Source organism: Sparus aurata, chromosome 1 (genome assembly GCF_900880675.1).
Source record: "Sparus aurata chromosome 1, fSpaAur1.1, whole genome shotgun sequence".
Taxonomy (NCBI): domain Eukaryota; kingdom Metazoa; phylum Chordata; class Actinopteri; order Spariformes; family Sparidae; genus Sparus; species Sparus aurata.
Genome location: NC_044187.1, coordinates 24,674,349 through 24,702,298, shown reverse-complemented (window position 1 = coordinate 24,702,298; position 27,950 = coordinate 24,674,349). Strand labels below are relative to the sequence as shown.

General features: G+C 37.4%; 1 protein-coding gene across 1 annotated transcript; it reads right to left on the bottom strand.

Moving 5' to 3' along the window:
• Nucleotides 1-1,516: 1,516 nt before the first annotated feature.
• Nucleotides 1,517-25,871, bottom strand: LOC115591028 (macrophage mannose receptor 1-like). The gene is made up of 14 exons (XM_030432616.1): nucleotides 25,634-25,871; nucleotides 22,533-22,640; nucleotides 21,782-22,381; nucleotides 15,263-15,405; nucleotides 14,737-14,837; nucleotides 14,412-14,552; nucleotides 13,630-13,669; nucleotides 12,328-12,445; nucleotides 11,234-11,332; nucleotides 10,683-11,153; nucleotides 3,066-3,134; nucleotides 2,802-2,923; nucleotides 2,575-2,675; nucleotides 1,517-2,472 (listed from the first exon to the last, which is right to left on the bottom strand). The coding sequence occupies exons 1-14, from the start codon at nucleotides 25,782-25,784 to the stop codon at nucleotides 2,331-2,333; spliced, it is 2,406 nt and encodes an 801-aa protein (XP_030288476.1). The 5' UTR covers nucleotides 25,785-25,871; the 3' UTR covers nucleotides 1,517-2,330.
• Between the last annotated feature and the right edge of the window lie 2,079 nt (nucleotides 25,872-27,950).

The following is a 27,950-nucleotide window of genomic DNA, read 5'->3' as shown; positions in this document are numbered from 1 at the left end:
AGCAATATCACACAAGAGGGAGTGAGGTTGTACTGTATAACAGCACTGGTGTGATTATCTGCGGCACTCGGCCGCGACCGAATCACACTAGTGCTGTTATACAGTACAACCTCACTCCCTCTTGTGTGATATTGCTTAATTAGAATAAAGAGAAATGTCCCACAAAGCAGCGTTACAGGACCTTATATGGCAACTTGTATGAGGAAAAAAAAAATACGTGTAGAAGTCTATCACCCTGTCTATCCGACCGACTCATCGTTACATTTCTGCCCAAAAAACAGCGTCTGTCACTGGCAAAAAACCTTATCACTTGACTCCTTCCACTATTATGTTGTTGTAGTTGATGTCTTAAAAAAAACAAAAAAACCACTAACGGTCAGTCCTCCTGACCGAGTCTTCAGTGAACCTTCAATATATATAAGGGGGCAAATACTTTTTCACAGCACTGAATGTAATGCTGTGATCCTACCCTCCAACTAAGTTATATAATGCAGAAAAAAGTGATGGGGGGCAGAGTGGCTGAGACAGAGACACCATTCATCCTGTTTCAAGACACTTAACCATCAACATGCATTTGAAGCAGTTATTTTTTATTCAGTTAAAAGTTACATGATGCTTTAAACACAAACACTACAATCAGTCTTAAATTGTGCTGTATGTAAGAATTTCAGGAACATTTCCTCATATATACATTAAAGATGGACCTTTTGCGAACGAATCAGTTCGAAGGAACGACACTTCAAAGCGAACAAACTGACCTGATTCCACGTTTCATTTCTCTGGTTCGTTCTTTCGTTCTCACAGACTAGTGGCTGTGTTGTTCACTGTTTAGTTAGTCTAGGACACTGTCGTCAAATTTAAACAATCAGAAACTGGAAAGCATAGCAACCGTTTCCATGAAAATAAAAATGTCATCTAGTTCATAGCTCATTGTTCTCGTCCAGTCAGTCATTCACCCTTGGCTTACCTTGAATACATGTCAATTTAATGTCAAAGTGAATATCCACTTTAGACAAACTGTTGTGTTGTCTAAAAGTACCCATAATCATGAAGTTGCAACTATGTATTTGCCTTGAACAACAGTGTTATGTTGACTGTTAGCACGATCGTTTGAGAACGAGGAGCTGAGAACTGTGCATTACATGATTCACTGCTAAATTACATTGTACCAGAAACGTGACTGAACGAACGAACAAACAAACAAACGAACGAACAAACGATATGAACTGTTCTTCCTGTCGAACTGACCGACGGCAACTGAATCTCGACAGCAAACAACGAAATCCACCTCTGTTACATATATATATATATATATATATATATATATATATATATATATATATATATATATATATATATATATATATATATATATATATATATATATATATATATATATATATATATATATATATATATATATATATATATACACATACATATATATATATATACACATACATATATATATATATACACATACATATATATATATACATTACATTTTAAACTATGTTATACTTCTTCTCCACTACACATCAGAAGAAAATACGCTTTTACTTCATACATTTGTCTAACAGCTTTAGTTACTAGTTACTGCTTTTAGATTAGTTATTCACATCCCTCCTATCCAGTGAGAACAGTGTATCTCCAAATGTAGTATTCTGGTTGTTTTTGATAAATTGAAGGATGAAGGGTTACTCTATGGGTTTTGACAATGTTCCTACTTCTGGAGAAAAAAAGCAGTTTTTTCAGAGCTCATGAAAAGTTTACATTTGTGTGTCTCACAGGTCAGCGATGCCTCAAATATGATTATCTTCTAGATTATGATGCATTACTATAGATTAAACTATCCAACCGTACATAAAGAAGTTAAAATTGGCTAAACCTTGAACTTCTACAGCAGTAAAATGCAACATATATGCAGAAGGGATATTAATCCTAAAATAAAAAAATATATACATCATTTACAGGTTCCTCTGTAGAATCTGTACTTGTACTTTTTAACTTTAATTAAAGTTGTTGATGATAATTTTGAAGACACATTTTGCATAAAAATGTATTTAAATGAGTGATCTGAATTAAAATAAATTAGATAAAACATCATTTGTTTGCTTTATATTGTAAATTAATTTTATGCATATTCACCATGTCATGAAAGCAATGTTGTAATGTTGCAGAACCACCATTTCCTGCTGTCTAAATGCAATAAAACATAACAAGTAATATAACTGAATGGTTATCAAACACACAGTATTGAGCCTGTAATGACTCATTAAAACAACAGCAAGGCCTCCTGAAGTCACATTGCTTTGTCTGTGCCAAAGCATTCATGGTAGGAGTTTCTTTTCACAGACCCAGTAGAGTGAATGGGAACAGCTTTCATCATTCCAACTTTTTTCAGCATCATAATTCTTTATGTCCCCACAGTTTTCATGTGTTCGACCGTTAGGCTCCCCAGAAGCCCAGTAGCTGCATTAAAAAAAAAACTTTTATCAGAGAATGTAATCCAAGAAGCACAAGGAAATTATTTAATTTGAAACAAACAAACAAACAAACAAACAAAGCCTGAACCTTTTGGTCAGCAGTGTCCCATCCACCCATTTCCATGTCCCCTCTCTCTCTGAGTCAATCAGGCCGATCCACATGTACTTTTTGAACCGGTTTGCAAAATCCTTTTTTAAACAGAGACACAAAGAATAAACAAATTAACTGAAATTGAAGTTCCATTAAACCCATTTAAATGTCCACACACACACACACACACACACACACACACACACACACACACACACACACACCTGTTCTTCTTTGCTGTTGATAATCATCAGGTCTGCACCTTTTTGACGACAGTCATCTCGACTCTGTTGCCAGGTTTTTTTGGTAGAAGACACATAATAGAAACTGCCCCTGAAATATATCCCTTGTTTTTGAGCATGGTGAGAAACACAAGAAAAATGTTAGTATCTGTTTAGACAAGACGACATCAATCGGAAAACTGAATGTTGATGATGTTGACAAGGGTTTAATTTAATTTTAAATATTTATTGTATCATCTTGCTTACCAAAGATATTCAGAGTCCTCTTCAGGTTAGCTCTCTCATCAGTCAGGTTTTTCAGACTGGCCTCAGTATCTGAAAAAGAGTGGTCATCATTATTTAAGTAATGGACACACTAATAGCAATAGATTTTGACAGGCACATATTTAGAGAGCAGTCAGAGCACATATTTATTTTTTTGGTCGGTTGACCACATGTGCTAAGCAGGTATGAGGGGCCGCGCTCACACATACAAGTGAAACGCTCTCCCACACACTACTAAAACGCTCTCACACACACTACTGAAATGTTCTCACACACACTACTGAAACGCGCTCACACATACAAGTGAAACGCTCTCCCACACACTACTGAAACACGCTCACATACACTACTGAAACGCTCTCACACATACAAGTGAAACGCTCTCACACACACTACTATATATATGTGTGTGTGTGTGTGTGTGTGTATATATGTATATGTGTACATGTATATATATGTGTGTGTATATGTATATATGTATATGTGTATATATGTATATATGTATGTATATGTATATATGTATACGTATATGCATGTGTATATCAGAGTGAGAATAGAATATCAGATGAACATACATTGTGGTTAAAGGTCCCATATTATGGTAATTTCTGCCTCTTAACATGGTTCCTTGAAGTCTAAATGGAATGTTAGTAACATGCTTTGGTCGAAATAAGCTAAAGGATTGAGCACAGCAGGGTTCTTGAAACACCAGTTTCACAGCCCTGCTCCAGGTGGCCTGTTTCAGTGCCTTTCCCTTTAAATGCTAATGAGCTACTGCGCGCCGCCCACGGTACCGCCCACCTCTTCCTGCCTGCGGAAGACGTGAGGACGGCATCATGTGACCATGGCAACGGCGGAGTTTCAGGAAATAATGGCCGCTGGACAACAGACTGCGGTCGGACCCAGAACAAAAGGCTCCAGAAGAAAGTAAGCAGCCAAGAATGAACATTGATGTTTCTCAGTGGTTAGTAGTTAAGTTTTTTTTACCTCGACATTACTTTTATGTAACTGCAGACTAACGAAAGTCTTACGAGCTTACTGGCCGTCTGCCCCGCATAGTTACAGATAACAGCCCCCTTCTCCTGCCTCCAGTGTTTACATCATAAAGCTAGCCAAACCTCGGCTGGTGTTTACTGCTGTCCAGTTGTTGTAACGCGGATGCAATTTAGCAATAGCCGTTACAAGACAAAGCGTAACCCCATATTATTATTTACCTTTATGTAGCCAGGTAAGTTGATTGAGAACCTGTTCTTATTTGCAGTGACGACCTGTAATTAGCTACTGCCAGCAATTTTCAACAACTGTAGTTTTCAGTAAGCCACAGTTGCCTCCCATCACCTCTCTAACAGTAGAATTGTTTTTTAACCAGTTACAACGGTTTATAAACTTTAGTTATGTTACCAAAGAAACAATGCTGTGATTAGCGATTATAGTTTACAATGAATAATAAAAATTCTGCATAAAAGCAGGTGTTCCTGTGGCAACTGTGTACAAATGTCTACAGAACCTGAGAATATCTGCTGCATGGAAATACCACAATTAAGTGTGAACACTGGGCAAACATGGTTGTCATTTTGCAGTCTATCTTTTCTCTAATATATTGTCACTCACTTACCTTTCATAATTTCTAGGTTACACGAAGACTACAGCAGCATCCTGAGCCACCATCATGCATGGTGGACCCTCCTGGCCTGTAACCTGTCTGCCTGAATGTATCTGTACTGCAGAATGCACTTTACATTTATCGGACAGACTATGGACCTTTACATTTGAGGGGAATAGTGCAGTAAGCTTTTGGTCCCATAAATACTATTCATTTATCGCAAAAGTGTTATGATGAAAAGTACATAACTGATTCCTCTATCTTACATTGCTTATAGTTTATCTTTTACTTATTACCATGAAAATTACTTATCAAACAATGAAAACACAGAACAGTTAGGAAAGATGTTTTATTGTAAGAAACATCTGTAAACATGTGTTGACATGAATGAAATAATAACAAGAAGAAAATAAATATCTGAAGTGAAACAGTTTGACTTTATATATTAACTTAAATATCAATATGAAAATAATAAAGAAAGTATCTAGTTGCCATAGGTGTAAACATTCAGTGCTGACTTTATATTGAATTGTGTTCAGCCAATATAGCCTACAGAAGCTTTGTAAGCTGGTGCTGGGGCTCTCTGGCGTGGAGAGTGAGAGTTGTGCTGCCTGTCTGCGTGGTCTGAGAGATCTTCAGGGATTATAAGTTTCAGCAACTCGTTTACATGGGGCAGGGTCCTGGAAAACCTTCTTGAAGATCAGGTCCAACAGTGCATCACCGCAGTCTGCAGTGCAATAAACAAAAATGTATGTTTACAGGAAAATTGCAGTAGAACCAAAAAGCCTTGTGCTGCAGTGTTGTAAAGTGTATCTTATTACTTAATTACTTCTTATTTATACATTCTTATTATTATTTATTTTGAAAACATCTTAAAAGAATTCAGATTTTAAGTGCTTGTGTTTGTTTTCAACCTTTTGTGTGATGCCTGTGTGTCCATGTTTATTTTAATTTGAGAAGTTCAAATAAAAGATTGTAAAACTTACAGAATGTCATGCGTGTCTTCACGGGTTTGGCTCTGCACTCTCCCTTCCTGGACTTTGGAAAGCTCAGTTTGAAAAGAGGATCTCCTGATGATGTGGTGGCTTGTCCTCTATCAGCATTCTCATTGTAATGCAGTGCAGCCAGGTAGTGTCTCGAACAGTAAAAAGACAATAAAACATAAAACAATTGCAAGAAATGGGCAAATGTTCTCAACAAGTAATCACAGGAGTAACACATGACAGCACTGTTACAGTATAATTCAAACACTAAAGGCTGCATCGCGTTACGTTACTCTAACCTGACCTCTTTATTTCTGTAACGAGTGATCTAACATTTCCAAACCAGTGATCAGATTAAAGTTATTTATTCAAGTCACTGTGCATTACAATTATTTTTTATCATTTTCCTTAGTAAAAATATATATTCTTGCTTTCTTCTTGCGTCTCGGGGAGTGATGTCACGTACGTCTCAAGTAACGTTTTCACTCATGTGTAACACCACGCAGCAACACAAAAATGGAGGGAGGAGAGAGATGCGCGTTTTCTAGCTGGAAATATGTTCATTATTTTGAGTTATTAAAATAAAAAAAATCAGGATTACTTGGTCAAGGGCCCAGCCCAGCCCAGCCTGTCCCGGCCGGGGATAGCGGCGGGGTCGTGCTGGGGCAGATAATCTAACGTTAAACTCTGTGTAGCATTCAGCAGTACACTCGTTTTGCCCTGGCCTATGCCAACATATTCCAACTTAGAAAACGTTTTCAAATGCATTATTTCACAAAATCCTGAAAACTTAGACCCGGTGGAGGGTGTGTGTATACCGCTTTACCGACCGGGTCTCTGGGTTTGCATGTGGAGACTGTTGATCGAGAACTAGAAGATCGCGGTTAGCATTAGCTGGTACTATGTGACGCTGCTTGGTTAGTTCGTGTAAAATTGCTAAATAACACAGCTAAATACTTGCACATGCAGACATTTACCTAGGACACGCATTACATAATGTGCAAGATCAGAAATGTAATACACAGAATGATTCTGCTGTAGCACTAACTTGTGTGGTCAGAGAAGCTAACGTTAGCGGTTAGCTGCTAACCATACCTTGTTCTCAATGGCAAAACACACAGTACATCACACACGAGTTCAGCCTTATCTACAGGAACACACAGCACATTATTTGTATACTTACATGTCCTTGGTCTGCAAGTATTCCTTTGAGTAGACGTTAGCCGACTACTCCTGCCTTGTACTGGCTCAAGTTGGTGAAACAGTCAGCGTCAAAGTGGTTCGCACACACGAACAGTTTTTTGCCAACTTCAGCTGGGACATTGGCCTCAAAAATAAATTCAATCCATGCTGCTCTTTTGTCCTCTGTAGCTGGGAGACGATGGAGTGTTTTGTGCTGGTCCTTGCAAACAACAACAGCGCACTTCTCCTTGAGCTTGGACATGGTGATTTCAATAGCGTAATGGCGGATCTCCCAGACGGTAGCTGTACCTGGTGGGTGGAGACACCGTGCGGTGAAGGGAGGGGCAGTGGGGTAGCCATATGCAAATGAGCTGCCGTCGACGTCGACAGCAGCAGGAAATTTGACTGGAGTATCTGGAAACTGCAGGCAGGACCCCTTTAGATATCTGTATCTCACTCAAAAAAGCAAGGATTGTCTTTTTTCAAAGTTTCTAGGTGTGTGGCAGCACCATAGACCCACAATAACACCCCAAATCCCAGAAAAAGTCAGTTTTTCATAATATGGGACCTTTAAAGGAAGGGGTTGAAGTACTTCAAACTGAGCAAAAGCACATGCATTTCCCTGTGTGGAGTCTTCCTGTTTTGGTCAGGTGACAGGAAGGCCTTCCTGTTTAACTGAAACGCTCTCACACACACTACTGAAACGCTCTTACACACACTACTGAAAACGCTCTCACACACACTACTGAAACAAAGTGGGTGGGAATAGCTCAGTCCATAGGGACGTGGCTTTGGGACTCGAAGGTCACTGGTTCAAGTCCCACTCCGACCAAAAAATAAACGATATGTACAGGCAGTTGGAAGATGCTGGTTCACATCCTGGGCATTGCCGAGGTGCCTAACACAGCTTATTGCGTGCCGTGACATGTGTGGTAGTCCCTTCGCCCATCTCCTCTACACGTGTGTGTGTGCACTTGTGTGTAATGTGAGTGATAAAAGGAATTTCCCAATTTGGGATTAACACAGTACATATACAGTATATATATATACACACATAAATAAAAATAAAGCTTTACCACATACTAGTAAAATGTGCTCATGCACACAGCTGAAATGCTCTGATATAGAATTGTAAACTGTAACAGTTCAGTAGTGAATATGAAAATTACAGTTAACAGGAAGGCCTCCCTGTCATCTGACGGAAACAGGAAGATTCCACATAGGGAAGTCCATGTGCTTTTGCCTCTAGTTTGAAGTTTACTCAGCCCTTACTCACCACAAGGAAGTATCGGATGATGCGGAGGGCAGGCGGAGATATAGAGAGAGATAGGGAGGAGAGATAGAAAGAGAGATAGAGATAGATATAGATATAGATTAGTATATAGAGCTATATTTATAGATAGCGAGATATATAGATATATATATATATATATATATATAATAGGCTATATAGATAATATATATATATAATGTATATAATATATATATGGGTATATATAATATATGTATATTATATATATATGTATTATATATATATCATATATGTGTATATATATATATTGTATATGTGTATATTATATATTGGTATATATATATATATATATATATATATAATATACTGTGTATATGTATGTGTATATTGTATATATATATGTGTATATGTATGTTGTATATGTAATTATATATGTATAATATATATTTATATCTTAGTATATATATGTATCTATTAATATATGTGTATATATTATAATATATATGTATATATTTTATATATGTATATATGTATATCTCTATATATATATATATGTGTATATTATATGTTACTATATATATATATATATAATATGTGTAATTATATAACTATATATGTCATATGTATATTGTATATATATTATATATATATATATTGTATTATGGTTATATGTATATTATATATATATATATATTGTATAATATGTATATATTTATATATGTATAGTATATATATATATATGTATATATATGTATATATATGTATATATAAATATATATATATATATTATGTAGATAATATATTATATGGATTATTAATATATATAATATATGAGGTATATATATATATGTCTATATGCTATATATATATAGTATAATATAATATATAATAATATATGTATATATGTATATATATATATATAATATATTATATATATATATATATATATCTATGTATTATATATATCTGTATATATAATATGTATATAGATATATGTATATAATTTGTTATATAATATTATATATAAAAATTTTTGTTTATATAATATATATTAATATGTATATATATATGTATATCTATATGTATATAATATGTATGTATATATGTTGTATGTATATATATATGTATATTATATATATAGATATATGCTATATATGTATATATATATATAGTATATATATTTGGATCTATTATATATATATGTGTTTATATTATATATATATGTGTATATATATATGTATATATATGTGTATATCTTATATATGATATATATATATATATATGTATTAATATATGTATATATATGTGTATATATATATCTGTGTATATATATATATATATATATTATATATATATAAGATAATCTATATATAATATATATATACGTGTTAATAACTCGTTAACGCAACATCCTCTTAACACCGTTAATATTTCTAACGCGCGATTAATGCTCGGTATTAAAAAAAAAAGAAAAGCGCATTGTTTGATTTACAGCCGTAGGTGGCACCTGTAGTCTTGATCCAGAGGGTGGCAAAAGAGTAAGAAAGGGAATCAGAAGAAGAAGAAGCAGGGTTGGCGGACATATTGGAATGGATTTAATGGATTTACATTTGATTTAAATTACAATAGTTCAGACGCAGAGGAAGACGAAGGGAAGGAGAGAGGCCAGGATACATCAGTGCAAACCAGGTGTGTTGATAGGGGATCTAGGGATCTCAAACCTGACTCATTCATACGTTCAACGAAGAAAAGAAAAAAACATAAAGACCCACTTGACAGAGAAAACCGGAGGGGCGCTATGTATGAGGAGTGAGGAAATACACTCTGCCAAGTAACATCGCTCGAAAAATATCTAAAGAAAATTCTGCCTGATGCAAAGGCCCTGTATCTGCTGCCAAGGAGGGTAACAGTGGCAACAGTATATAAGCACATGCGTTTCCCTGTGTGGAGTCTTACTGTTTCCATCAGATGACAGGGAGGCCTTCCTGTTTAATGTATTTTTCATATTCACTACTGAACTGTTATAGTTTACAATTCTATATCAGAGCATTTCAGCTGTGTGCATGAGCACATTTTACTAGTATGTGGTAAAGCTTTTTATTTATTTATATATGTACTATGTTGATCCCAAATTGGGAAATTCCTTTTATCACTCACATCACACACAAGGCGAAGGGGCTGCCACACATGTCACGGCACGCAATAAGCAGCGTTAGGGGTCGGTGCCTTGCTCAAGGGCACCTCGGCAATGCCCAGGATGTGAACCAGCATTTTCCAACTGTCTGTCCATATCGTTCATTTTTTGGTGGGAGTGGGACTTGAACCAGCGACCTTCGAGTCCCCAAGCCACGTCCCTATGGCCTGAGCTATTCCCACCCAGTTCATTTCAGTAGTGTGTGTGAGAGCGTTTTCAGTAGTGTGTGTGACAGCGTTTCAGTAGTGTGTGTGAGTGAATAATTTTTCAGTTGTTTATGTGAGAGCATTTCACATGTGTGTGTGAGAGGTAATTCTGAATAATGTCCCTGACGGCCCCTCATACTAAGGGTAGCTGCTCGCATTATAAATTGTATTTTACTTACCTTGAAGCTTTCCCTGAAGATTATTTTTGTCTTTGGTCAGGACTTCAACTCTTTCTTGTAGCCGGTCTCTCTCATTAGTGAGGTTGTAGTAACTGGTCTGTAACTGGTCTCTCTCTTCAGTGAGGTTGTTGTAACTGGTCTGTAACTGGTCTCTCTCATCTGTCAGGTTGTAGTAACTGGTCTGTAACTGGTCTCTTTCTTCAGCGAGGTTGTTGTAACTGGTCTGTAACTGGTCTCTCTCTTTAGTCAGGTTGTAGTAACTGGTCTGTAACTGGTCTCTCGCGTTACTCAGGTTGTTGTTACTGGTCTGTAGCTGGTCTTTCTGTTTTGTCAGGTTGTCCTCTAACTGTTGTCTCTCACTGATGAGTTTGTCGTAACTGGTCTGTAACTGCTCTCTTTCTTCAGTCAGATTGTTATATCTGGTCTGTAACAGAAACATCTCCCTCTCCTGCTCAGATTTGCTTCTGTTATCTGTGTAAAACATAAAAAATAAACACTGTCAACCTGTATTACCTTCTTGGAGCTTCATCAGCTTTTAATAAAGTACTCACATTGGGAAACCAGAGTTTTGAACCCAATCAGAAGGAGAAGACACAGCGCACCCAGACACAATACAGCCACACCACGAGAACTGTTCTTTCCATAAGCACCTGAAATTTAAATGCAATGTCAAATAGAAGTACATAGTAAACAAAATAGTAATGCAATATAAAAACCTACCTAGTCACTACCTGTAAAGGGACATGCACAGACATTCTGAGAGGTTGCTGTCTGAAAAAATAAAACCTTACCCTGCTGCCTATACTGTATGTAAACCAGGAGCACTCAGTTTGCTAGGATGGGTCATATGGTAGCATATTGTTAAAAAGACATTTAAATTATTATATGAAAACCAACATTTGGTTCCATTCCTATGCTGATGATACACAACTCTATCCACTATCAAACCTAGTGATAAAGCCTCACTTCATCGCCTCCGCAGACAGTAAAAACTGGATGGCTGAAGACTTTCTCAAGCTCAATGATACCAAAGCTGAAGTCATCCTACCCCTCACCGACAACCATATCAGGACTCATTTTAATAGTCACCTGCTCTGTCCACTGGCCTTTAACTGAAAGCACTCAGCCATTGATTATGGAGCTTTATTTGACTCAGATTTTAAACTAGAATTACACATGAAAAAGGTTGCCCAAATTTGAAAGGTCATCCACAAACCTCGATCACTCTAGCTCCCTTTATACACGTCTTTCTCAAAAGTCCCTCCATTCAACTTACACTCAGATACACACACACAAACACAGTTTTAACGGGACAGAGTGGAGCTGCTCTGTCTGTATGCTCTACCATCCTGGTTAGAATCACCTGCAATTTCCAAGCTGTGACCACATCACTCCATCATGTTTTAATGTCTTTACATTGGTTACCAGGATCTTTTAGAATTGATTCATGTTGTGTCACATCTCAGAGCTCATCAGAAAAAAATGTGCTTTTGTAGCTTAAAACCAAAGGTGATTACACATTTTCTGTCAGAGCCCTAAATCTAAAGTGTGCTGAATCAGTGCCACATTTTAAACAGGTTAACTTCTTAAACAAATGTGTACAAAACTGAGTACACCTGTACTAAACTGGGGATATCTTTCTCACCAGGCACTGCCGCAGTCCGTTCATCTTTTTCTTCATCGGAGTGGCTCTGTAATGAACCATCGTTCACTGAAGAATCATTTACCATAGCAATGTCATCTTCCGCTTCATAGAATACAATCTCCATATTTTATCCACTGAGAGTGATGACGGCACTGGTCAAAGTGCTTTCTTAAAATGGTGCTGGTCTGTGATGTGATTCTTCTTTTATATCTCTCTCTGCTTGTACAGCAACTCTCTGTGTCTCTTCTTCCTCTTTATTCACTAAGTTATGTTTCTTCGTAAACTTACACTGCAATAACCTTCACCCTCAAGGTTTATTACTCCTTGAGCTTTTTATCAACCTATACTGCAGGATAATATGAGTTTGTCTTCTTTGATAACAATAAACAATCTTGCATATATTATAAGATAATTCCACCATAAACAAGAGTATCTTAAGTTCATGTGCACAGTGTGAACAAGTGAATTTAAACATCTTCTTTAGTAGATTAGCATTCTTATATCTTATACTAACTTTTTCTACAAATACCATACCAGGAGGTGTGGAATCCAGGAGTCAGGATCCTCCCATTGGTGCATCAGCGCTGTCTTTGTAATGTGTTGGTGAAGTGAGTTGAGGTCCTTAAATGTTCAGCTCAAATCCTATGGCATTTAAATTGATTATGTGGAGACTAAAAAAGACTTTAAGAAATGCTTTAAGAAATACGTTCTATTTGAACCTTTAAAAGACTCCGGTCTCCCTTGGCTTGTACAAAATGCATCAGTAATTTTCTTTACCTTGGGACTTTTTCAATTTTAATAAAAAAAAAATATTACAAAAAAAAAGTTGAGAACAGGTCCTCACAATGTGAACAACAGAGGATGTATCATGAACTCATAGTGGCCTAAAAATTAGATCTGAAATTTTCCCAGGGATCTGAAACTTACTGAACTGACTGAATCAAATCTTGAAATTGCTGACTAAAGTAACAATAAAGCAAAGTCGGATATATAAAATTAGGAACTGAAATGTGCCAGCTTAAACTTGCAATAGACACGTTTTCTGCTTCAACGTTGAATTATTATGTAAATGTGGATTTCAACTGAACAAAGAATCAAAACAAGAAGAAAATAAAGCATCACCAAGCCTTTTTTAAAAGTCAATGTAGCTCATGTATATCATTATCAAAGGTCTTTTTTTTACTGTTGTTGAACATTCCAACGTTGTCATGAAAGTCACAGCCGTACATTTCTGAAGTGACGAAGTGAATGAAACAATCATATTTTTTTTCCATGCTTAAAATATTTCAGAAGGTTTCCTGCCTTGTTGCATTTGTTATGATGGTGCGTCTCTTTCTCACACCTTCAAAGAAGTGTGAACTTCAATCAACATTATCTTTGTGACATCATCCGTGGTTTACAGTCTTTAATTAGATGGCTTTTAGGCTGAGTCACGTGTATGTAAATGTTAAACCTTCTCGTCTGTATTTATCAGAAATGGAAGTAATGAACTGGTTTGTCAATCTTGTACAATCTGTATGTATTTAACATTTCTGTAAGTGTTTTAGTGAATATTCTTCATAACTGATGGGGAATATTCTGAACTCTGAGACCCACGATAGATGAACAGCAAAACAGGATTTCTGTATATAAATCATGCAGTTTTTCAAAAAAGAATGAAAGTAAGTGACAATGATGATAAAATACTTTTATTTACTTTTCAAGCCAGAAATGCAAAATGCTTTAAGATAGAAGAAACATCAAATGAAAAAACAAGATCTATACAACACGAAAGTAGTATGCACAACAATATTTAGACCCAAAAAATAAAACAACATCTGTATACGTAGATTAAAAATGAAAGGAGAGAAAAGGGGGTTCTATGACCACCTTTTGATTTTAACCTGGAAAGGAAACATTAGCAACAAAAGCTACAAAAATAACAAGGTTTCAAATAGGTTGCTGAAATTGTCTGCCTGTCAACATTTCCTGATGACCCAACTGAATTTGTACTTGATACTTATGTGCCACTTTGTTAAACATGTTTCAGTGCTGTCTTCACAGTCGATACACAGTAGCTGTCATGGTGGTGTCTGCTGAGTTACGAAATCATTTTCTTTTCGCAAATCCAGAAGTTTTCATTTTCACATGTTTCATCATTCCAGTTGTATACAATGTTTATGGAATTTATTTCTACACAATCCTCATTTCCTCGATGACTGTTTGGTTCCCCGGAGTACCAGAAGCTGAAACCAAAGACAAATATGTTTTGAACAGAACACAAACTAACAAGCTTTTAAAAAGCAACAATTAAAATTCAACCAATCGACTTGCATACTATGCATGTTAAGAGTAAGAGAAAGAAACTTAAAGAGCACGAGTTTCAACGCTATGATTAATTTATTTTGAATGAAAGAGTAATGTTTGTACCTTGTTGTCAGTGGACTGCCATCCACCCATTTCCACACCCCCTCCCACTGTCTGTCCGTCAGTCCAATCCACATTTCTTTCTGGTGCTGTCTTAAGAAGTCCTTGTTTTTAAAGAGAAACTTAAAGTTATTATTAAAAGTCATGTTGATAATATTTTTATGTAAACAAAATAAAAATAAAAACATCTACAGTTAGGTGCTGAATAAAAGCATCTATTTTCCTTAAAATCACAATTATGATTGTGAATTAAAACTTCTAAAATGATTGTTGTAAGAATTCTGACAGTTGTCTCCAGCTTCTACAGAGGTACTGTCAATTGATAGCCTAACACTGTTGGTATCAACAGGTATTTCTGTTTTGTCAGCGATCAACAGTCTTGATAGTTGCCAGTGTGTGGAAAATTTTTTAAGAATGGCTGAGTTCTACAGTATGCACCCAGCATACTCTACTGCTCCAATGTTAGTGCGCAAACAGGCACACAAATGCACACACACACACACACACACACACACACACACACACACACCTGTTCTTGTCTGCTGTTGATAATCACCAGGTCCGCACCTCTCCACAGACAGTCATTTCTACTGTCTTGCCAGGTCTTCTTAGTTGAAGAAATGTAATAGACGCTGTCACTGAAATAAAACCATCCTTGTTGCAAGTAGTATCCTGTTGATAAAACAAAGAACCAAAATATTTCAATCCAAGACAGAAGGCGGGTGATCATACATTTATTAAACAAGATTTAACGAGACTTTATCGGTCATATTAAGCGATAAAATACTGTCTCAATAACTACTTTATTAATTATTTAGAGACTCAAAAACATTGCATTTAATATTCCTGTCATGGTCCCAGTCTTTGTTCTTGTTTTGCCTGTTTCATTGTGAAAGTGTGCCCTCATGTGTCACGTGTTGCTTTTAGTTCCTCCCTCTGTGTTATTTTCCCTCTTTCAGTGATTTTCCATTCCTTTCTCTCACCTCTCCTTTTCCCACCTCACTCCACCTGCACCTTATCCAATCATTAGTGTGTGTGTATACAGTCTTCATTCTCCCTCATGTCTTTATCAGTTTGTTACATCTTCCCCCGTGATGCCACCCTGTGTTTCCCACACACGTCATCTGCATTATCTTCTCCAGAGTCTCCTCGTGTCTCCCCATGGTATGTTTCTGGTTTTTGTTCCTTGTTGTTTTCATTCATTTGTAGCTACTTGTCAATTGTTTTCACTTTGTTAAAGCCCTTTTTATTGCTCTTTGTTTTTCTGTCCCCGTGACCCATTTTGGTTTATCTGGTTTTCTCAGTTTTTGTATCATTCAGCTTTGTTTAATTAAGGCTCACCTTCTGTTCCCCTAATCCTGCCTCCAATGTGTTAACATACTGATGTAGGAACACAAGCCGTTGTCTCTGCATCTTAAAGTGGTCTCATTTTGGCCATGATTACCTTTAACCCAAATCAACTCCTTTTTCCAGCATTTGGGACTGAAAGCCCCATATCCTGGCCTGGCAAATTCCTCTCCTCTCCACAGAGTGGGAAGATGTTGTTTTTCTTGCAATAAACAGATCACCAGAGATCTTCTTTGTAATTTACAACGACTAAAGCACATCTGGTCTGTTCCCCTTCCTCCAAAGAAGATGAACCCCTGTTCCTCAGGTCAAACAAGGTCAAGCCTGATAGAGTTTTCTTTGGTCACACCAAAAGGAAGAAGGACTGGTTTCTAACATAGATGTGGTGATTTAAGATGTTTTTCAAATCTACGTTTCTCTTCCTCTGGAACATTCTCCAGTGGGGGAAGGCTTAATGGGGAACCTTATCTGTGTGTTCTTCTCCTCACATGTCCAACTGTTATTTACGATCGTTGTTGTTCCTGGGTCTGACATACCATTCGCCCTTTTGCAGTCTTCTGTTCTCACCCTAATTCAAATAAGTCTTAAATAACAAATAAACTACATCTCAATTTCTTAAATTTAACAGATCCCGAAATAGAGTTAAGAAGGTCATTCAACAAGATCTTTCTTATGTTATTGTGAAGCCCAAATGAAGTTTATTACTCAATAAGTTTGAGGTCAACAGAAACCCCCTCCCCTTTGTCGATGGAGGAGAGATTTGAAGATCACCATTCCTTGTGTAATACTTGTATTATTTACCAGTTAAATGTCTGATATGTTTTGTTAAAAGATAGAACTACAAGGAATATGTGTAAGTCCTTGGTTCTACTGTGTATTGTATACTTTATTGTCATATGTTGTATACTTAAGTGCTTCATGTGTTAATCAGGTTATAATTCTTTCGAATGACAAATGATCATTATCATGTTGCATCTTTTCACGAAGGCAAACATTCGACTTTTAAGATGGTGAAGTTTTGGGAAGGTTTAAACACGATTTCGAAATGTTAAATACAAATAGTATAGTTAGATTAACTTTTGGGAGCCTCAACTCAGATCACAGGAGGTGTGACACTGTCAGCCAGCCCCTGCTACAGGTCATAAAAAGAGACACTCTCTCATTCTTCCTGCTCTTCCTGCTCTTCTGCTCTTCTTCTCCGGACACGCTCTCCCCCTGTCCTCTTCTCCCCCTTCTCTTCTCCCTCTTCTTCTTTCTTCTCTTCTTTGTTTTTCATTTTTATTTTATTTTTATTTTTAAAGTAATCTTTACTTTTATTTTTGCAACAAGCTAAGACAAGTGAATTGAATCCCTACTTTAAGTATTCACTTTTATTCAAGTTTTTAATAGGACAAATTCTTTTCTTTTAGATTTTATACTGTTAAAGTATCACCGCCTGATCCAGAAGAAGTTGAATTAGTTTCAGAATCAGAACTTGACTACCACTATTTGAAACCACCAACAAAAGTCTTTTTCAAGACTGTAATCATCTGATGAAGAACGTTGCAGTCCATCGTCTGCCTCAGAAGCCGTGCAAGGAGTCTCCGTAAATAGAGCCTTTGTGTGCTCCCAGCCGAGATCAACTCTGCCCCCAGCGCTCCCAAGGCGGAAACCCGCTGGGCCTTCGGACCAAGAGTCCCTCAACAGAGTACCGGCCTTCCCTCTGGCTACTGGACCGACGCGCCGTGCCGTGGTTCAACCCAGAACTCTCAAAGAGACCAAGCTTCAGTGCCTCCTGACGCCCAGACAAAACAGGCTGAACGTCTTCATACAGCTGGATCCACACACGTGAGAATGAGTGGTGTCTAAAGTTCTGACTTCTGTCTAAAGTTCTGACTTCTGTCTAAAGTTCTGACTTCTGTCAAAGTTCTAACTTCTATCTTATGAACTTAAAAGAATTAAGATTAGGGTCTCGTTAGTATTAAAAGATTACTCCCGTAATATTTAATATATAAAAACCCGACCCTTTAACTTTACCATCTACCGACGGTCACACGACTTTATTACTTTCCTAATTGCAGTCTTTACATTTTCTGTTATCTGTTGTTCGTCTAAAATTGTCATGTCTTTTATTTTACCCAAATTATTTAGTCAATAAACATATAATCGTTTGTCTTTGTCTGGAACTTAATTTTAATATGGAGAACCGATGGATACGTGCAAAGAATTCACTACTTCAGAATATTGAGACTGAATATTGATTGATATTGAATAAATTGATTTTGAATGGACTCTAACTGTCCAAGCCAACTGGTACAGTTAGGTGTTTGGAATAATGTCCTCCGGATTATTCCAATAACTAAACACGGAGGTGGTGCCCCCTTTAACGAGTGTAATATTAATTGCTAGTGATTAATAATCATATATATATCAAAGTAGTGTGTGAGCAGTGTCTCCTACATCATATATTTATGGTGCTGCCCATGTCAGGACCGCACACCATAGTATCCTACACTGACCAAGAATGGATCCAGCAGTCAACAGCACACAATTTTTGGGCATATTTGACAAATTATGTTTTACTTTGAATGACAACGTGGATATTGTGTATAAACTAAAAGCCATAGCCATGTTTGAATTGAGGCTGTTCTATAAGCCCTGGTTGAAGGGAGCTCCGGCTGCAGCAGAACGCTTATCCGAGGTGAAGATGTTTGAAAAGACTTTGAGTGAAAGATTGCAAGGTGGTGCCTCCTAGATAGCTGCTAACCACCAGCCTGTGAGGCATCCATTAGCTCCAATATTTGCCAGCCTCTCATGAGCTCCAGGGTCTGCTAGTCCTCAGCCAAGAACTCTTGACGACACGTCCCAAGAAAGCGACGTCCCCAACCACGTCCTGACTCCCTGACATCTGGCTCCCTATTCTGCTGTTCTTGTCTGTCTTGTCTTCGCAGCTTCCCAGCGCCCCAGAGCCAAGCCTACCCAGAGCCCCAGCTCCGGCCGACACCTATTCCTGACCCTCAGCTAGGGTCATTTTTGTTTTGTTTTCTGCCTTCCCCTCCAGCCTCTGGAGGTTGTCTGCCTTCACCGCTGGACTCCTGATCAGTCACTGCCCCTGACCCTGACCCCCTGGTCTCTTGGGGAGACCAAACCCTCTCTACCCTCTGAGCCACGACTGTCAAGTTTTCATTTTGAGAGGAAAGGGCCAGTAATATCTAATATCAATCTAATTGTCAAAATATCATAGTTTCACAAATATTTAACTTAAACCCCTTTTAATAACTGACTACTGGTATTAATATATGTATTCTACGGAGCCCCTTAAGGGACATGGAGGAAAAAAAAAAATGATGGGTGAAAAAAAAAAAAGATGTCATTTTTGCGGGATCTCGCAAAGGTTTTGCGAGATCTCGCAAACGTTTTGCGAGATCTCGCAAACGTTTTGCAGGATCTCGCAAAGATTTTTTGCAAGATCTCGCAAAACCTTTGCGAGATCTCGCAAAGACAATTCTCATCTTTAGCTGACAGGAACTCAAAATAATGACTATATTTCCAGCTAGAAAATGCGCATCTCTCTCCTCCCTTCATTGTTGTTTGTGTTTGTATCGCTGCGTGGTGTTACACGTGAGTTGTGCTCATGCTGAAAACGTGAATTGTGGCACACGTGACATCACTCCCCGAGTCAGGAAGAAAGCAGAACTATATATTTTTACTAAGGAAAATGACAGAAATAATGATAAGTAACTTTAATCTGATTACTAGTTTGTAAATGTTGACGTGTTAGATTACTCGTTAATGAAAAAAGTGGTCAGATACCGGCATCACTGCGCAGATAGTCTTTTTTTAAGGGGTCCGGGGAAATTTCGAAAATTTTGAAAACTGGGCTGTTTAATGATGCAATTTCAACATAGTTTGAGAAGGAAAGGAAGGCCAATCGTTGGGTCCTCATCGTCATATTTTAATCACAAATAAAGCTAATTTTCCCTCACTATAGGCCTACTGAGTATTTTTTATATATTACAGCCTATAATAAGACCTGTGCTGTGTGCATAGGCTATAAGAGCAGGTAGAACATTCCTTATTATAATTTCTTGGCTTCATTGACTATCTGCATCAGGCCTGCAGGAGGCTTTGTAGGTAATAAGAGACAAATATCGTCATTTAACATCGTCAATAAACCCACAAACGTAATAAAAATCTGCAGCATTTAATGTTATAAACCCACAAATGTAATACATTTTCCACAAACGTAAGAGCCGCCGCCTACTATATATAGGCTATAGCGGATCCCCTGTGACCAAAGTGTCAGCTGGACTTCAGAAGGGCCAGAATTCAAAACTACTAGAGCGGCCGTAAGCTGTCATTTGGACCGCTAGATTTAAACTCTATAATCTGTCATGTAAATACCCAACTGAGTGATGAATGCATTCATGTGTCATGATATTTAAAAAAACAAAAAAACAAAAACGAAATAACTCCAAAATTAACACGTTAAGAAGTTTAATTATACATTTATCAATATTCACATCATCGCACATAGTAAACTGTAATCATTGCATGTTTACACAAGATTTTAATAGAGAAACACATAGAAAATTAACAACTAAAAGTAACTTACTTGACTATGAAACATTTTATTTTAACACTTAATATATAATAAAACAATAATAGTAAAATAATTATCGAAAAAGCTGGAAACGAGCTGATCTAAAACAAACAAAGAGCCGTAGTGATCACTGGTCACATCTCCGCACATTACCTCCCCTCTCGTACAGTTACACACGGGCTTGTGGCATTACAAGTGTCCGGTGTTTGGTTCCGTTTGCAGCGGACCGGCACTGCCTCCGTGTCCGTGTCAGCGAAGATGGCCAGTTGCGATCTTCTATAACATCCTTCTCGACCTGGCTGGGATCAATGCCCGCATCTTGTTCAAGGAGTGCTCAAAGTGATCGAAACGGCTCTTTTTTTTTGTTTTTGTTTTAGATCAGCTCGTTTCCAGCTTTTTCGATCATCATTATTTATTTTATTATATATTAAGTGTTAAAATAAAATGCTTCATAATCAAATAATTACTTTTAATTGTTTTTTCTTGTTCTGGGTTTTCTCTATTAAAGCCTTGTGCAATAATTACGGTTTGCTATGATATCGATTAATGTATAATTAAACTAGTTAAAATGTACACTTTGGTGTTATTTCGTTTTTAAAAAAAATATCATGACACAATGCATGCATTCATCACTCAGTTGGGTATTTATATGAGACATTATAGGGTGTAAATCCAGCGGTCCAAATGACCGCTTACGGCCGTTCCCTGCGCACTCGCCCGGCTGCCGGCTGCGCATAGAGATCGGTGTTGTCCGTCGAGCTCGGAGGACGGCTTATTTTAGTACAAAATCGGGGTTTTGGTCCTTGTAGCTCATAGTCCATGCTATTATGGTGGGACAGAGGCATCATTTGTGTTTGAAAAACGTTTCACTTCAGATTTATTGATCATCCATTGAAGTTCGAATCTGTGAATATCTTTCCAACTTTACCGAACGACCAGCAGTGTTGCAGCTTTTGCGGGATCTCGCAAAGGTTTTGCGAGATCCCGCAAAAACTCTTTGCGAGATCTCGCAAAACCTTTGCGAGATCCCGCAAAAATGACATCTTTTTTTTTTTTTCACCCATCATTTTTTTTTTTCCCCATGTCCCTTAAGGGGCTCCGTAGTACTCCCATACTTACTGAGAAAATTCAGCTGTCTCTGCAGCTTGTCTCTTTGGTAATTCAGATTGTTGTAACTGGTCTGTAGCTGGTTTCTTTGGTAATTCAGATCGTTGTAACTGATCTGTAGCTGGTTTCTTTGGTTATTCAGGTTGTTGTAACTGATCTGTAGCTGGTCTCTTTCTTCGGTTAGGTCATTGTAAATGGTCTGTAGCTGGTCTCTTTCTTCGGTCAGGTTGTTGTAACTGGTCTGTAACTGGTCTCTGTCTTCGGTCAGGTTGTTGTAACTGGTCTGTAGCTGGTCTCTTTCTTCGGTTAGGTCATTGTAAATGGTCTGTAGCTGGTCTCTTTCTTCGGTCAGGTTGTTGTAACTGGTCTGTAGCTGGTCTTTTTCTTTAGTCAGGTAGTTGTAACTGCTCTGTAGCTGGTCTCTTTCTTCGGTCACGTTGTTGTAACTGGTCTGTAGATGGTCTCTTTCTTCAGTCAGGTTGTTGTAACTGGTCTGTAGCTGGTTTCTTTCCTCTGTCAGGTTGTTGTAACTGGTCTGTAGCTGGTCTCTTTCTTCTGTCAGATTGTTGTAACTGATCTGTAGCTGGTCTATTTCTTCAGTCAGCTTGGTTACTGTATTTGACAGAAAAACAGATTTAATACATATTGCTGAGAGAATTTAGTTTTGAACACATATGAACTTAGAACACATTTAATTATAACAAACAAATACTGTTAACTAGTATCACCTGTTGCTTTATCAGCATGCTAACTAGGTACTCACGCAAGACAGCCAGAGTTATGAGTCCAGTCAGGAGAAGACACAGCAGACCCAGAAACACTGCAGCAGCTCTGAGCGAGCTCTTCTTAACTCGTATACTATTTATAGCAGCTGGAATTACAAGACAAAATGTGTCATTTGTTTGCTTTTCAGTATCATTTCAAATATAGTAAATCAAGCCTTGTAATTGTGGTGTACATTCAATTGATTACAATAATAAAGCACCAAAATAAAAACAGAGATTAAAAAGTTTAAACAGTTGCAAATGCCTTCAGATGGAGTGAAACACCAACCTCACTCTGTGATTCAACAGTCAGCAGGAGTGAGAAAAATCAGCAGGACTGAACTTCTCTGAATTTCTCTCACATTTCTTGCAACACTAGTCCCATTCACACAGAGAAGTCGCATTAATACGACGGTGCTGCAGCTCCTAAAGAGATGTGACGGTACACGTCATGATGATGATGTCTGTGTGCGCAGAGGTATATCAGTGCCGGAGACAAATTTCACCCCTCGTTGCCTGTGAGAGATTCACACAGAAGTGGAGGCGGAGAATTGGCGCAGGATCCCTGCATCCAAACAGCAGTGTAAATGGGGCTACTGTGAAGACCTTCCAGGAAATCCTCTCTCAAAATGTCCACTGTTGCACCCACATTAAAATGATTATTCAGTCTTTGTATGACTGAAAGCTTACTTCTATAGATGAGAGAAGATTATGGGGCGCTGAATGTAAAGTTGTGCATTCTAAAATAAACAGCAACTTTTCGACACATTTAGAAACAAGCCATGTTTAAAAAACATATGTGAATTTTTTCATGTTACTTTTGACCAGATTTATAGCAATATTTGTGAACTTTGTGATTTTTACTTCTCTCTTATAATCTAAATGTTAAATCTAAATTTAAATATTAAATATCAAACCTAAATGTTTGATATAAATATAGATGATGTTACATTTAAATATAAATATTACATTTAAATATTAATGTTAAATGTAAATGTAAATGTTAAATCTAAATGCTAAATGTTAAATGTTAAATCTAAATGCTAAATGTTAAATCTAAATGTTGAATTTAAATCTAAATCTAAATGTCACAGGTGAAGCTAAATATACCTTATATGCAAATCTACACTGCCTGTCACTGGAAGTACCAGAATAAAAGCTCATTGATGCAAACAAGTGCTAGCCACAGCCTTCTTCAGGTCAGAAGGAGTGATTGTGCTGCACTGTTAGTCAAGTCTCCTCACCTGCACTCATGTTGCCTCCCAGCATGTCCAGCGACTTAGCTGGACACTACCTCCAGAGGCGTATCTGCGCAGTGACATTTAATATTTACATCAGCATTAAGTAAAGACAATGGGCTGTAGGAACCACAGGAGGTTGGATCTTGTTTAACCCTTTTAAGAAGGAGAGCAATAGTGGCTTGTGTCAGAGTTGGTGGTAATGAACCACTTTCTATCGATTCATTGAATACAGACAAAAGTAGCGGTGCCAGTTTACCAATAAAAGTTTTGAGAAATTCAATCGGAAACCCATCAGGGCCTGGGGCTTTGTTAGATTGCATAGCTTAAATTGCATTTGATACTTCTTCAAGGGAGAGTAGTGAGTCCAGTTGCCTGCAGTATTAGTATCAATGACAGGATTCGAAAGGTTCTGAAGAAATGTGTTCATTTTGGTGTTGTCTGTAGGAAATTCAGATTTATATAATGAAGAGTAAAATGATTAAAAAGTAGCATTAATTTCCAAGGGGTCTGTAGTAATAGTGTCACAAGTGTTTTTAATTCTAGGTATCAAACTGGAAGTGGCCTGTCGTCGTAACTGATGAGCCAGTAAACAACTTGCCTGGTCACCATGTTCATGAGCCACGCCTGCGTAATAACAGTAATATTTAATATTTAGATTCAACATTTAGATTTAGATTTAACTGTTAGATTTAGATTTTTTATTTTAATTAAACAATGACATTATATTTTTACAAGAGAATAAATATCAAGTTCACAAATTTTGCTCTAAATCTGGTCAAAAGTAACATGAAAAAATTCACATGTTTTTTAAGCATGGTTTGTTGTTAAAAGTGGCAAAAAATTGCCGTTTATTTTAGCATGCACAATTTTACAATCGGTGCCCCATAGAAGAGAGTATAGAACTGCAGCCCTCAGATCACACACAGATACAATTCTAAACATTTGCAGCCATCAACTACAATTTGCCACATTGTAACTCACTCAAAATACTTAAAAGCTGCTGTCACAACTGTGCTTGAGTAACACACATAAATAATGACATAACCCCTCTGAGACCACTAGTTAGAAAACTTCCACCCAACACCCATCCTGAGGGCAACACCACCTTCTCCACCACAAACGTCATATCCAAGCACCCTGCACATATCCTTCCAGCTCTAACGCCGGCATAGACCCCACAAATCTGTGCTAAACCCAATGAGCCATGCCACCCCAGCATGACCTGCAGTGACTGCAGAGGAGAGCCCACAGCCAGTAGTCCCCAGCACTCTTGGCCCCCAAGCAGCAGCAACAAACCTTTTGGGAACACCGGGTCCAGCCATGAAACAACCCGACTTATCATCACATCCCTGCAACCAGGGAATCGAAGCAGTAGAATGACACAGGAGTTGAGTTCTATAACATTTCTGTATTACAGCTCTCATTGAGAGAGTCGATCAAGTGTTAAGTCAAGTGTCATCTACAGCTGACAGAACAAAAGCAACATATGTGGTATTCATAAGTCCCACCAAGTAAATTCAATTAAACCTTCTCATCAGATGATTTGGAAAAGAATTTCTGTGTGTCATCAGCACAATAATGAACATTCTGTAACCCCTGATATTATGATAGAGTCTAAAGATTGAGTGGCACTATTTTCAGACTGACTACAATTAGGCCTGATCCACAGCATATTGAAGCCAAATAAAAGTTTCCTCCAGAGGGATAAATAAAGTATGGTTTCTCAAACACGTCATCTAAGATTTTGTTTTGCTTCAAACGAGTTCATTGAGAATATACAATGTCATTTTTGTTTGTGGTGTAATGTACGAAATGCAGTCAACATCCTTTTAGAGTGTGTACATGTTTGTGTTCATTACCTGAGAGTAGAGGTGCAGGTCTCTTTGGCTCCAGAGTGTGAATTTTGTCTTCATTTGCATTAACATTTTCTGAACATTTTCCCAAAGTCTTCCTCTTACCAGGATAACCCGAGGGTCTCTCTACGTTGTCATGGATCTTGAATTGATCCATGAAACTCCAGGTGTATGGACGGTTCAGTTTGGTCCTGAGGGGCCTGAAGGCATCAAAGTCTGGAGAGTGAGCTTCTGAAATGATAAATGATAAACTACAGGTCCAACTGAATTTAACAGGAACCTGAATCTTTTGTGTAGGTTACTTCTGCAAAAATGTATTAAGAATATCATACTGCAGCCTCTCAAAAGGCTGTTTACGAATATATGCCATCCACACAACTTAAACCTTTGTTTAATACAATGGACCATTATATTAAATATTTTTTAAATACAATTGACAATTCTCTTCTCTTTTTTTCCACTTCTGTTAAGTCAGGAACCCTGTGATGTACAAATAAGATAAACAGCAGATGTTGAAGTCAAACACTTCTTCATTGTACAACTATTTAGAGAACATCAGAGGCCTCTATCACAAAGCACTGTTTTAGTTAGTGAGGTAACTTCAGGGTAAACTCAAACTTTTCAGTGTTATGATGCTTTTCACTTCTTACCAGGATATATTGTTATGCTGCACACATAAAACACATCTGGAATAGGTTATGTTTCATTAAATGTATCACCTTCTGACCAATCAATTTTCTGGAAAATTGTATCATGATTCATAGAAGATCATGAGAGGTGTACTCCTGTTACCTCTTGCCATTTCATTACTTTATACACAATAGTCATTTTATAACAGAGAAACAGATTGAAGCAATAAAGCCTTGTTAGAAGATTTGAAAGTATTGCTTTGAATTATGTTTCTATATTCGTCATTTGCTCCCAAGTCCATTTGACACCATAGGGTTGGCAGCTGGCATCTAATTTAGAGGTGTGAAATACCCTAAAACACAACAAATCTGTCTTTTATGTTTACAAAAGTGCTTTTAAATGTAATTTAGGCACATCTGTTATTAGAACATGAACGGGAACCTAGTGCAGTTCAAAGGTCATTGATCTTCCCCTTTTCTGCTCCCTACTTCACAAAGTCCAGGTTTGAAAAAAGAAAAAAATTTCTGGTTGAAATAGAGTTAAAGGAAGTGAAACTATGGATAAGTTAAAGCTTATGAGACGTAAAAACATGGGGGACACATGCACCCACATTTTTTACTTTAATGCACAAACAAGTGTGATTCATTTTGCTGTTATAGTGCTTTATTACAATAATGACAGAAAAGACAACAAAGGGTAAGCTATTGGATATACGTATTAATTATGCAGTATACAGTATTCTCAACGAAAGCCATGCAGGATGGAAGATGCATGCAAAATTCACGTATGATATTGTACAGTCTTTTCTTTCTTTTTTTTTTGCAACCAAAGCAGTGGGCTAATAGCTGGAATTTTGTTTCTCTGTTCAGACTAGATCCACACTAAGCCAGCGAACCTGAAAATGATGTTTAAATCTGAAAATGATGCGTTCACATGATTGAGGCATCTCTAACTCTAAAAATTTGGGTAGTCCGTAATCCATGTCACCAGGAGTGGGTCCACCCTCATCTCTGTCAGCTTGTCTCTCAGCAGGAGCGGCTGGATGGTGTTGAAGGCGCTGGAGAAATAAAAAAGCGATTCTCACAGCGCCGCTCTCCTTGTCCAAATGAGAGTATGGAGCAGATAGAGGATGGCATTCTCCAAGCCCACCTTCTCCCGGTATCCAAACTGCAGTGGATCTTGTACGTGGTGGACCTGGGGCCTGAGGACATGGAGGAGCAGCATGAATACTAACTACATGTGTGTTTTGTAGTTGTGCAGTAGCCAAATGCACAAGGACAGATCAGGTTGATTTTTTCATTTATGTTCAATGGCCACTAAAATACCTGACTTGGAAATAATGCTTTTAGGTCCACATTTACGTCACTCTTTGCCTATTCGACCATCTGTCACTATTGCAATTATATCAGCTTTCATAAACAGAGAACATATATTGCATTCTTTGTGAATAATGTTGCTATAAAAAACGCATCATCTTATGTGTCTATATTTCTGCATATGTGTTAAATGTGGTCAGCAAATTCCCCTCAGCTGTGACATCATCGTGCACCTAAGCACAGTTGACAACATAATAATTAATCACTGTTGTAATTTTATTGTATTGTTATTGGGCAATACTTACTATTTTGTACCAGATAGACAAAGTTCAAATTCATTTAATGGTGACATTAAAAGGAACACGGAACATAAGCAT